The sequence below is a fragment of the Periophthalmus magnuspinnatus genome, chromosome 21 (assembly GCF_009829125.3).
Source record: "Periophthalmus magnuspinnatus isolate fPerMag1 chromosome 21, fPerMag1.2.pri, whole genome shotgun sequence".
In the NCBI taxonomy this organism is placed as follows: domain Eukaryota; kingdom Metazoa; phylum Chordata; class Actinopteri; order Gobiiformes; family Gobiidae; genus Periophthalmus; species Periophthalmus magnuspinnatus.
The window spans coordinates 27830321-27844247 of NC_047146.1; the positions used below are offsets into that span (position 1 = coordinate 27830321).

At 38.4% G+C, this 13927-nt stretch overlaps 1 protein-coding gene across 2 annotated transcripts in view; it reads left to right on the top strand.

The window, feature by feature from the left end:
• pard3bb (par-3 family cell polarity regulator beta b) overlaps nucleotides 1–13927 on the top strand; it is a 497556-nt gene that overhangs the window by 222386 nt on the left and 261243 nt on the right. For both annotated transcript variants that reach the window (XM_033986829.2, XM_033986830.2), the window contains exon 15: nucleotides 7150–7279. In XM_033986829.2, coding sequence (XP_033842720.1) covers nucleotides 7150–7279 — 130 coding nt within the window. The remainder of the gene's footprint in view (nucleotides 1–7149; nucleotides 7280–13927) is intronic.

A 13927-nucleotide genomic window follows, 5' to 3' on the forward strand; every position in this document is an offset into this window, starting at 1 on the left:
TTCTGTCTGCTCTGCTCTTAGCTCTTTTCATGCAGCTCTGTGGATTATTTGTGCAAACCCTTGAGTGGACAAAGCCTGTGCTTGGCTGGAGTGTGAGTGGCCTTTTGCATGTTCTGCTTGAAGTGAGTGAAAAACACGCTGTAGACTGCATTAGTGAAGCTCTTGTGTTTGATACAGGCTCTGTTTTTAGACTTAATATTGCAGAAAGGTGCTCTGGAAACATTCAAGCCAGGGCTCAAATCTGGGAACGTGTTGTGTATTTCTTAGGGACTTTCATGTCTTTAACATTATAACAGTTCAGAGGCTAGATAACAGGCAAGTTTTCATCAGTTAGTGCTGAAGTAGCTGGCTATTAGAAATAGACCGATACATTGGTTGGCCGATATATCAGGCTAATATTTGCACTCTTTTGCAAAACGGCTATTGGCCTTAAATTTCCAGCACAGGCCGATATTTTGTTTTGGTTTACCTACTGCCTAAAGAATCCACATAAAGATTTATTTGAACACTTTAGTGCAAAGAGATAACATGATTGCACTACTATGGTCTAGGGATGGGACAATATACAAAAATATTGCTAATCGCGATAAAAAGGTCTGCAATTAACTCTCTAACTCTCCACAGGAACATGCCAGAGTGCGCCTCACCCATGTGCACAGATGAGATGCTAATGTGTGCACATGTTATATTTTTACCTACAATAATACATATTGCAGAATAAAACAACACATTTCAAGCAATTAACAAATGAAGTCTAATTCATACAGCTAAATACAAACGTGCCAGAGCACATGGTCCGAATGTGCACACAGAAGCAATACGAATTATTACACACAATATATTTTATCTGCAATTATGTCAATAGCAGAATAAACCACACTTACCGATCGAGAACAGCATCCAATCCATCAAAACATAAGGTCCTCTACTCCTGCGTCCACTGTGGGAACTTCACTCTTTGCCACGAACTGCCCCGGGTCCGAGATGCCTTTAGTATAACTTGTACAAACATCCACAGTGTCCTCGATCGCATACTTCCTTTGTTTTGTCCGTTTAGTTATGTTTAAAACACAAAACAACAGTGCATAGAATGCGCCATTATGCACAGATTTCTGCAGCCACTCGGTTCGGCCGTGTCCCAATTTGCCATAGTGCCTTAAATGCACCATTTACAGTGTTCGTTGACGGGCACTTGCGTCACTTCGGCTGCAACAAGGGCTGTCCCATTTCTGCAAGATGGTGGCTACACTGAGGAGTACACATTTGGCGGGGTACGTCTGTTTACGCTGCTCATTGGCTGTAAGGGCCATTCCAGTTACATTGCATACGTCACTAAACGTATGTAATGTAACTGGTTGATTCTACAAGGGGGAGAGTGGGATGTAAACTTTCAGTCATCTGTAGCACTGATTCGCTGTCAGGGGCTCCAGTAACCCACAACCCCCACCTTATTGGCCAACATTGGTGTCAATCACAAGCTAACATGTTTGTTTAGCACTGAGGAAGAAAGTTAGTGCTGTCCGAAGTTTATTATGCCTGGAATCGACAAAAGAAATGCAAAAAAGTGGCGGAGCAGATTTCATGTTTGGAATACTTTTCCTGCAGCAGATTGGACATGGAGGAACTTATTTTGTGGACATAATTTCTTGACTGGATCATATTCTCTGGACCTGTACGGAACAAATGAGATTTTGTGGGTTTGACAGAACCAGCGCCCTCAAAGGTCAGTGAAGTCCAAATCCAAATTTTTGACTTTTCTGTAAAAATGGCTATTCTGTCCGCTCTGTGGTGATTGCAGGTGAAAATGGTTTGCATATTTGGAAAAACGAGCACCGTAGCTTTCATTTGATGTGTAGATTGTTTGTGTGGGTGACGCAGAAGTATATGTGCATTGTTGTAACTTTGGAATGTTAACAGGTTAATAATTATCGTGATAATATTAATATAATATTAATAATAATATTAATCACCATTATTTTGGCCACAATAATCCTGAGTCAAAAACGACCATGGGTAAGTTTGTCATAAATTTAAATTATGGAATTGGGGGAAATAATCAAAATTGACCTTACATGTCAGTCCAAAATATCGACAGATCTTATTGGCCTGTTCCTTTGGATTCTAAACAGCCTGTATCATCATCCTTGAAAAAAAAACATATCGGTCGATCTTTAATATAATGATTCTATGATCAATGATCTTGTTATAATCTTGTGAGGTTTTTTTTCACATGTTTTTTGGGAGTGGGCAAAAAATGATTCAGTGCTACTAAGTTACATCTGTTGTACTTCCCAAAAGCAGTGCTAGAATGGTAACAAAAATATGACATAAATAAACATGAGATGCCAAAAATTTTAACTGAATTGCAAAACATGTATATTGTGTCAAAATCTCCTCTTGTCCTGTTCTTGTGGACCCAATCTCACATCTCATGCCATCCCGGCTAGCACCTGCAGCCAATCAGTAGTCAGTGCTAGTGCAGCCTCTGTAGCCCTGTGATTGAATTCTGGAAGTTCTGAGCTTTCACATTAAGCATGGCCTGTCCACATACTGAAATGAAAACAAAGTACAAAAACGGTATATTCAGGTTAAGGCAATGGTAATCTGGTTCAATCGTGATTTTAGTTTTAAAACCAAAAATAATGCAGGCTGCAGACCCTACCTTCAACCAGTTCATTTACAGCCTCAGTTATGGTGGATTGCAAAAATGTAAATGATTATGATTATCGTTATCAAGCTATCGATCCATTTTCTTCTACTTATCTGGGGTCAGGTTGTGGGGGCACCACTCTAAGCAGGGACTCACAGAATCCCCTCACCTTAGATACCTCCTTCAGCTCCTTCGGTGGGATCCCAAGACGTTCCCAGGCCAGCTGAGATACATAGTTCCTCCCGCATGGGACTATGCGAGAGAAGGAGACAGAGGAGGAAAGAATATTAGTATTGACACAATCTAATATTTTGATATTGGGATAATCCTACCCAAATATCAGAATATTAGATTGTGTCAATACTGCCCACCTCTACTGGAAATTTGAAGTAATTTTTGGCTGTAACAACTTTTATATTGTATTAATTGTTTTAGTAACTTAGCTCTCCCAAGATGAAGCTGAAGCTCTCTGGATCTGTTCCCAGTACTACTTTCCCTCTCTGATATAGACATTCTATTTCTGTCCTTTATGTCCCATTTTAATGCAATCCATAATTGCTTATACAGTATTGGACCACATTATTGCTGCAGTGTATACTAATTGGCCCTGTAGATGTATGGGTGAAGCTGGGCCATTGACTGTCAATAGGTTTGTGCTGAGTGCTGTTAGCGACTTCAAAGCGCTGCTCGGGCTCTGGCTTTGTCTTAAGAATAGAAGAGACCAGATAAAAATGGTGGATGAAGGCACATTGATAATGACTGTACCTTTTAAAAGCTTTTTTGGACTTAAGTATTGATGCTTTTAACATTACAAAAGTGGACCACTCTCGTTTCCCCTCTGATCTTTTCTCTTATGTCCCTCTCCTTATGCTACACTCTAATTTACCACTTTTTACATTTCCTTTCATTCAATGAGCATTCAAAACACAGTGGAGAATTAGTCTATATTCAGTTCAGAACATCCATAGACATGTACAGTAAAATGTAATGATAAATATAGTGGTTTGAATTGCATACTATGTGTACAATTTGGTTTAAAAGTGCTCTATGTAACATTCATTTCAAGGTCAGAGGTTATTGCTTTTCATCGAATGTTCCACAGTATGACTTTAAACTGACTTATCTTGCATTGATTTAATTACTTCTTTAATTAATAACTTCACCTGATGGTGTCACCTGCTTGTCTCCATGGAGATATATTTAATGCCATACTGTGGAACATTCCGGGCAAAACTATGACATCTCCATTAAGGCAAGAAGATGTCAAACCCTCCACCTGAAGTTTCATTGTGTACCTTTAGTATACACAATGGAACTGGGCAGCAGTAGCTCGGTTGGTAGCGTATTCATCCACTAAACCAAAGTTTGGCAGTCTGAATCCCACTCTTAACATAAAACGTCTTCGTTTGAATGGTCAGATCCACTGATCCACAGGTTGGTGGTGCAATTCCATCTCCCACAAAATAATGCTGTTGTTTTGTCCTTGGGTAAGACACTTAATCTGCCTCGCAGTATCTGTATACACTTGTGTGTGAATGTGTTTCTTTGATGTAAAGCGTTTTGAGTGCATCAAAGGTAGAAAATCGCTGTATAAAAATGAGTACTAAAAGCAATAAAGTGTTTACTACTTATGATGTTTAATATCAGGTTAGGTAGAAAATATATTTTCAACCTAAAGTGAAGAAGGTGAGAATATCACCAATCTCAAATGAACTAATGCAATTTTTAAATAGTTTTTAGCTACCAAAACACACAACTTAAGAATTAGCTCATGCTTGCCTCTTAAAATATATGATCATATAGCATTGTATCCCCAAGTTAATTACAGTCTATGATTAAACCAATGCTTGATTAAAAGAAAGCTACAGATAAAAAAAAAAAAAAAAAAAAAAAAAAAAGGAAATTCTATGCATGTTTGAATTAATGGACTTACACTGTTGGAGATATAGCACAAATGTATGGGAATGAAACAAAGACGTGTGAATACGCTTTGATGAAAAAACATTTTCAAAGGGAAGAGTGTTGCATCTGTAATGAATGTAAATGATATTCAGTTATAAATAATATACTTACTGTAAAAAGCACAGCGCCATTACATTATCAGAGATATAAAAGGATGAGTTCTTGAGAGGATCCAAGTGTTAGGGTGAGTGTCAGTACCACACGGAAGAATACAAAGACTTAGAAAAAAAAAAATCAAAATCAAACTGGTTTTAAATGCTAGGGTCCTGGGAAAGTTGTCTTCTCTACTCGTTCTTGTGTCAAAATAGAGCTTGAATACCTTACAAATCTCTCAATTACTGAACTTGGGGCTTCCTATTTTGATGCAAACTAAAGAAGATTTGAATGCGCTTGAATGATGACATGCTCCATTAGAATATCTAGTATGGGCTGTACAAATTAAACCATAACAAAGCCAAACATGGCCTGATAAAAATATAAATAAATACAAAATGAAATAAAATAATGCAATGCAGTCTTTCAAACAAGGGTATAAACTGACATTTATACGCTTTGTGAATGCATTCACATATATAACGAAACATGTACTTTGTAGCTGATAATACAGTAACATTGTGCGCGAATGATAGGTGGTGGTCGGAGGGGCCGATGGCGCAGATTGGCAGCTTCCGTCAGTCTGCCCCAGGGCAGCTGTGGCTACAAGAGTAGCTTACCATCACCAAGTGTGGAAATGAATGAATAATGACTATAGTGTAGCGCTTTGAGAGGCTTTGACAAAGCGCATTACAAGTGTAAGCCATTATTATTATTATCAAGTTGGTCATAGAAAAGTCATATACCGTAAATTTCGGATTATAAGCCGCTACTTTTTTTCCACGCTTTGAACCCTGCGGCTTTTACAGCAGTGCGGCTTATATATGGAATTTTACTGGATAACGGACCCTGGGGGGCGCTCTCTAGCTGTAAACGTAAAAGTGAGACAGACGTGGGGAAAGATTCTGCTCTGAAGAATTCACTAGTTTTGATTTTGAACGATCATTTTGCGCATCATGAAATGGATATGATGCAGTTTTTAAGATAAAGAAACAGAAAGGAAACAGAGCAGGGGTCGGCCTTTAACACGCAAAGAGCCATTTGGACCCACTTTCCACATAAAATAAAACACTGGGAGCCGCAAATACTTTTTGACATCTAAAATGAAGATAACACTGTATAATAACAATAATGTAACGGAATAATGTAGGTTTTACTTTCACGGACAAGCCTTCTACACGTGGCAGATAAATATGGCAAAAAACAACTTAAGTGCATTAAAAAAATACAACTCACCAAACCGCTGCATCATGCATCGCGCTGATTATGTGATTATGTCTACTCTACTCCGCAGTTTCTTTAAAAAAACAACAACAAAAAAACTCGTAGTGTATCGTTTAATCCCAGGTGCTTATTCTCCATGTGCCAAAGCAGTTTTGAAGGTTTCATTGCCTTATTTGCTTTTCCCGTATGTTACGCAGAGCGGACTGTGCGTGAGTCACCTGTAGCGACAAACCCAGATTTTAAGTAGGCATTGTCTGTTAAATTTATCTTTCTTTTTCTTGGAGGTCGTAGTCTCTTCTTCTGGCTCCTCAGTTGTCCTTTTCCCCTTTGTTAAAAAGATCTCCAAAGACTTTTGTTTTGGCTCATTTTCACTCGCTTGTGGCTCTACTTTTGTGCGTCGTGTCTGATGTGTTATACGTGATACGTCACCGCGGAGACAAGAGCAGATAATATACTTGCTACTACATCAAATAGATTTCTGTGGCGATTTCCAGCAGGATTTTCATGATACATCTACGGACGAGCTTATTAGTGTGTCATTAGGGACGGGCCAAAGTTGCTCCTGACCCCTGTGCGCACAACGTCTGAAAATCAGGGCTCTTTACGCAGGACTGTGAGCTGTGTCTGTGTCAGTTCCCAAGCCACGCAGAGCCGCAGTATGAGGCGGAAAGAGGCGCATGCGGCTCCGGAGCCGCGAGTTGCCGACCCCTGAAATAGAGCCACTGCACGTAAGCTCGACATCAATGAATCCAACTTGGTCAATGTAAAAAGACAACAAAAGTTTTCAGAGGAAATAAAAGCAGATTTTCCGTGTTGGTGCAGCTTTATTTTCTAAACCTGCAGATGTGTTCATCCCGTGTTGTTGTCGTGTTGGTGCCAATTTTCAGGCACAGTTTAAAAAAAGCGTGTCGGTGCACCGTCTTTCTGTGTAAATATCTCATGTTACAATATGAAAACCTGCGGCTTTTATTCAGGTGCGGCTTATATATGTACAAAATTGATTTTCTCTTCAAATTTAGCTGGTGCGGCTTATATCAAGGTGCGCTCTGTAGTCCGAAATTTACGGTACATCTTTATCAACTCTACTCTTCCTTGTGTCAAAATACCTTATAAATCTCTTACTGAACTTTGGGCTTCCTGTTTTGATGCAAACTAAAGGTCTGAATGTGTGTCAGATAGTGTAGTTTTGTTTTGTATAATAGTGTTTATGTGTTGTGTAGGATCACTCCAGAGTGTCTCCAAACCGCTCCTTTGACAGTTCCTCTGGCCTGAGGATGAGTCCAGTGGATGGACAAACCAATGGAATGTTTCATCCTGCTATGGTCAACGATGTGCTCTATGGATCTCATGGTGAGTGCAGAGCCTTGCAGTATTTTATAATTCACAATTTAATGCAAAAAAATCATTTCTTTTCAAAATAATTCATCTAAACAATATAGCTAACATTTAAACTCATAGACATGTTTCTGACAATATAGCTATAAAACATTTAAACGCATTGACATTTTTTAAATTTAAAAGTAGCTGCTTCTATGGGCTGCTTCTAACTTTTTTTGTTAGAGCATCCTCTACATTAATTGGATGAAATATGACCATTCCTGAATAGTTCTAGTATAATCTCTATCTATATCTGAACCAAGATTAGAACTATGGTAACATTAAAGATACTTTTTTAGTTAATATATTTTTTAGCTAATATATTTCATTGTCTAAAAAAAGCATTTTAAATTATAATTGCAGTACCGAAATGGATTTGAAATGTTAGTATTGTGGCAACACTACTGCCACACCTTCTCATCATCCTTGTATAACAAAAGCAGGCTCTTTGTGGCCCTGATTTTCGCTAACTCCACCTCCTGCATCTCCACCTCCTCCCTCCGTTTGTTAGTTTGTTGTGTATTATTATGAAACTGCATCAAAGGTGGGCACGTCTTTAGCTCTGAGTTTAAAAAAAGACAGAACCAAACCACTTTAGTAACTGAAAGACAATTGCTATGTGAGATAAAACAAGCTAAAAACAACACCGTGCCACAGAGATACGGAGCCTGTAATTAGAGACCTCCATGGCCATATAGCTCCCTTTCATTTTACCCATGTTTGTGTTTTGCTCTCTTCTTTCTCTGCGCTTGGTTATTACAGGTTTTTTTTTTTGAGTTGGTAAGGAGTTATTTTAGTGTTGTTGATTCATGTTACCAACTGTTCTTCTGTATCATCATAATTTGTTTAGGTGGTGATGTGGTGTCCCTAACAGTCATCCTTAAATTCTTACTTTTATTTTACTTATTGTCGTAAAAGTTATCTCTTTCTCTATCTATATATGTCTGTCTGTCCCTCCCTCCTTCTCCCTTTCCCTCTTTCTCTCGCTGTTCTCTCTCCTACACTCTCCCCTTACTCCACGTCTCTGCTCCTCTCCCTTGCTGTCTATCTCACTTTACTTCTCTCCTCTTCCTCTTCTCACCCCCTCTCTCTAATCTTTTTTCCCTTTCTCTCTCTCCTTCTTTTTGCCTTTCCTTTCACTTCACCCCTCTCATTCCTTCCACCTCCTATATCCTCTCTCACCCTTTTTCTCTCCTCTCTCACTTTCCCTCTCCCTCTCTTTTTCCCATCCTCTGGCTGTCCTTACCTCCCGCGTCTCTCTCTCCTTTCCTCCCCTGTCTCCTTCTCTCAAGCCATTTTTCTCTCTGCCTCCCTCTCTCTTGCCCCCCACCCCCAACTTGAACAGTAGTTGTACAGAAAATCTTCCTTGCAGTGTGTATGTCTTCCTAATATCACACAGATATGCTAATTGGCACATTAATGCTTTGTTTGGCATTGAAGTATAAGTTACAATATATTGAATGAGTTTCCCTGTTTTGAACCAGGAATACATTGCATCTAATGAGTCTCTACATATGTATGAAAGCGGATTGCTCCTTTATCTCTCTCTATCTCATTTCTGACTGGGTTCTTCTCACACTTTTCCCACTGTGTGCAGTTTGCGTGTTTGAGTTTTAGCTTTCCCTCGAGGGCCGTTCCAGTTGACGAGAGGATGTTTGTGGCTAGCTCTAGTTATTATGCAATCCGTACACATTTTTGTTAGTCAAACACATTTAAATTTGTTTTTATGGCACAAACAAACCAAAAATATCAACACATTTTAATTACAAAGTTAGTTCCTCTCTTTATGAAGCAGCGTTATGAAAATGCAATCTCATTAGAAGTATGACAGCTAAACTTATTTTATACATTGTTTATGATTGATAAGAAAGGCAAATATTTCTTCAGTACTTCAATACTTACTATATTATTGCCATAAATGCAACCAAAATATAAAAACAATGCACCAAATAATCTCAGTACTAACAATAGTAGTAGTGGTGGTAGTTGTTGTAGTACCACCATAATAGCAGTCTTAACATATACAATTGCTACTACATTTGTAGAAGCAATTGTATAGGTACGCAATTAATCATAGTAGTAGGAGTAGTAGTAGTAATTTGACTAAAACGCTTCTTGATTTCAAAATAAGTAATTTTACAATATGACTTTTTTACAATATACAAACTCTATATACCTACAGCTGGTATACCTATGGGTGTCAAGCATAGACTGTATAAAGAAGTGGACTGAGGGAGTGTAACATCTCCCATAGTGTTCGGCTCCAGCCAAATGACACTCATCGAGGCTAGGAGTTATAGGGGCGAATCTGGACCCGAGTTACATTTTTGGAATTCCAACCACGAGTATCATAGCAGCCAAAGAGCCAATTCGGACCAAGGCAGTTGGAGGTACCTGCACCACTGATTTAGCAATGAGCAGGCGCATAGCAACAATGTTTGACATTGTTACTAATTCTAATAGAGCTGCCTTGGTGAAAAAAGGCGCCTGATTTGTCTGTTATTAATTTTCATATCTTGATATATGGACAAAATAGCAGAATAAAAACACACCAGGATCACGTAGAGCGGGTTAACAGTAACATTTAAAGATCAAAAAGGGAGGAGAGGAGAGACAGTTTTTCAAAGGAAAGTAAAAAGTTGAAGGAGCCGGAAGTGCTCACTTCCTATTTGGAATGCTACAGCTAGCAGTTTAGCTATGTCCATTTATATATACAGTCTATGGTGTCAAGTGATATAAAATTAAAACACTTAGCAATAAATAATTCAAACCATTGTTCTTCTATCTTTTGAATGGTCAAAAGTCCTCAAAATGGTGTCCCATATCAGAAAAAGTTACATGTCACAATCACAAACCTTTGAATATTGGACTAAAAGTGTTAGTTGGCATTACACTATTGCCAAAACTCCCTGAAGCGGTATTAAAATGGTCTGAGCAGATCTACTGGAATGTAACTTTCATCGACACAAGGCCAAAGGGTTAACGTCTCCTAGTGAAAACAAAGACTGAAACAGATGAGAGCAGGTTTGAGGCCATTGACTAAGGAGGGATACAGAAAGCGTGATCTGTACACTGCGAAAAATGAACCTTGTTAAAGAAAAGGTTTTGTGCTTGCGTCTGCTATATAGTTATAATCTTTGACACCTGTGGATTGTTATAAATTGTACAAATAAATTGTTTATTGGAATGTTCATCTAAAATGGCTTGATAAAATAAACAAATCCGCTAACTTTCATGTTAGATATCTTGAAAATAAGTGATTAAAGATTTCTCAAACATGCAAAAATCACTCCAAAAACAACTTTGGGCGGGTAAATGAGAAGAGGAAGTGACTATAACATGCATGGTTAAAAGCTCTGAAAAGTCAATTTTGCTGAATAAGTTTGCTTTAAAATGCCTTGAATTGAGAATTTTATTTATTTATTTATTTATTTTTACTACTATCAATTTGTTCAGTTTGTTGCTTTTTGACAGTTTTTTTTTTTTTTTTTTTTTTTTTACCATAAATGATGTACTCAACATCCAAATTTTACTTATCTTCAAAATGCTCACCTCTAAACTCTTGCATAAGTCCTATAATTTTGCTGTGTTAAAGAAGTTGTATTCCTTTCTATATTATTACAGTGAACTTGCATTGATCTATTATCCACACTGCCAATGCCTTCTCTACTTGAAAAGAGTCAAGACCAACACATTTGTTGGTGTGTGTGAGGAGGGGGAGTGTGTTTTTGACAGTTGGGCTGATTAAGGTGCCACTGTGGAGGTTTAGTGGGGAAAAAAGAAACTCAAGAAGCATAAGATAACATGATTTATGGGAGATGTGCAGCCAGAGATAAATGACAGCCACAATATCAGATTTCAGGAAGAGGAAGTAGAAAGCAGGTGATTAGTGAGGAGCAGTCACACACCAAAGCTACTGTGAAAAATTTTTGGCTTTCAGAGTAGCATTGTCAAGGGTGAAATAAGTATAAATATGGAGGAAGGGTTTAAAGGTACACCATGAAATTTTTCTGCTGGAGAGTCACACCTCTAACAGTGTATTCAGCCCATGCATCAGGGGCATTATGCACTACAGCCACTCTTGCCCCACTGTGCCACCTGGTATTCCCAAAGATCTCCCATCCACGCACTAACCAAGCCACCCTTGGTTAGTTTTCGAGAGCTGACTAAAAAAGGCAAGTGACGAAGGTGGTGAAGACAGATTCCTCTTCAGGACTAAACCGGGACTAAACCGGGACTAAACCAGGACTAAACCGAGACTAAACCTGGACTAAACCTGGACTAAACCTGGATTAAACCTGGACTAAACCTGGATTAAGAATTACAAATACAGATGAAAACTGCAAGCAGTAACCAAAGTCCAAACTCCGACAGACAGAATTTTTTCCAAAAATGTATGTTTTGTTGAAAATTCACCAGGACCACACTCGATAGTATATTGAAACTATTATTGATAATGTTTTATTGCACCGGGTTTTGTGTCTTTTGACCAAGGTTGAAGTATTTTTAATGAAAACTGTTGGAAGAGATGCCAGAAGATTATGGTGTGTGATTTTGTCAGTCCCAGGTTTGATCCAATATGGCCGACTTGTTGGGTTTAGGGCTGACAAGATCTCTTTTTTATGTCTATGTTTTTATGTTTCATCTGGCTACATTGACATTTTTCTGGGCTGAGCTCCTGCGCTACTGAGCCATATATATATATATATATATATATATATATATATATATATATATATATATATATATATATATACTGTAAATTTCGGATTATAAGCCGCTACTTTTTTTCCACGCTTTGAACCCTGCGGCTTATACAGCAGTGCGGCTTATTTATTTTTTACTGGATAACGGCCCCTGGGTTTTATTTTCACGGACAAGCCTTCTACACGTGGCAGATAAATATGGCAAAAACAACTTAAGTGCATTAAAAAAATACAACTCACCAAACCGCTGCATCAGAGGGAGCCCTGCGCTGATTATGTGATTATGTCTACTCTGCTCCGCAGTTTCTTTCAAAAAAACAAAACAAAAAAAAACAAACTCTAAAGGCGTATCGTTTAATCCCAGGTGCTTATTCTCCATGTGCCAAAGCAGTTTTGAAGGTTTCATTGCCTTATTTGCTTTTCCCGTATGTTACGTAGAGCGGACTGTGCGCGTGAGTCACCTGCAGCGACAAACCCAGATTTTAAGTAGGTATTGTCTGTTAAATTTATCTTTCTTTTTCTTGGAGGTCATAGTCTCCTCTTCTGGCTCCTCAGTTGTCCTTTTCCCCTTTGTTAAAAGCTCTCCAAAGACTTTTGTTTTGGCTCATTTTCACTCGGTTGTGGCTCTACTTTTGTGCGTCGTGTCTGATGTGTTATACGTGAAACGTCATCGCGGAGACAAGAGCAGATAATATACTTGCTACTACATCAAATAGATTTCTGTGGCGATTTCCAGCAGGATTTTCATGATACATCTACGGACGAGCTTATTAGTGTGTCATTAGGGACGGGCGAAAGTTGCTCCTGACCCCTGTGCGCACAGCGTCTGAAAATCAGGGCTCTTTACGCAGGACTGTGAGCTGTATCTGTGAGACGTGAGACATGAGCGGAGTTTGTTTTGAACATTGTTCCGTGAGTGTGACGCTTATTTTGAGCAACGAAAAATAAGAAAATATAATTTTATTTTAAGATCATAATAATCTTCCAATTTAAACTACAACAAAAAAGAGCTAACACAAATAAAATACACTTCAGCCACGCAGAGCCGCAGTATAAGGCTGAAAGAGGCGCATGCGGCTCCGGAGCCGCGGGTTGCCGACTCCTGAAATAGAGCCACTGCACGTAAGCTCGACATCAATGAATCCAACTTGGTCAATGTAAAAGACGACAAAAGTTTTCAGAGGAAATAAAAGCAGATTTTCCGTTTTGGTGCAGTTTTATTTTCTAAACCTGCAGATGTGTTCATCCCGTGTTGTTGTCGTGTTGGTTCCAATTTTCAGGTACAGTTTAAAAAAAAAGCGTGTCAGTGCACCGTCTTTCTGTGTAAATATCTCATGTTACAATATGAAAACCTGCGGCTTTTATTCAGGTGCGGCTTATATATGTACAAAATTGATTTTCTCTTCAAATTTAGCTGGTGCGGCTTTTATTCAGGTGCGCTCTGTAGTCCGAAATTTACGGTATATATATATATATATATATATATATATATATATATATATATATATATATATATATATATATATATATATATATATATATATATATATATATATATATATATATATATATATATATTATGGTGTGTTTTTTTTCTGGTTCTTCACTAAAAACTAAAGCTCAGTGTAATTTTTTACCACTAGATGTTTGGGTTTTTCCTTACAAATTTACAAATACAATAGGGCTTTCGCACAACTGGCTTGCCCCCTCGTATATTCAGGTTTGGGCCTTGCTCTGAAGCTCTGATGAAGATGTGTGGCATATGTGGACAGAGTGAAAGAGGGAGCAATAATCTGCCCGCGTGGCTTTGGCAGTGATGCGCTCACAGAATGATGACTCTATGTAAATGTCCCTGTGTTAAGAAGAGCCTCATAAACTCATTTTTCACACACAAACACGTACACACTCATACGCA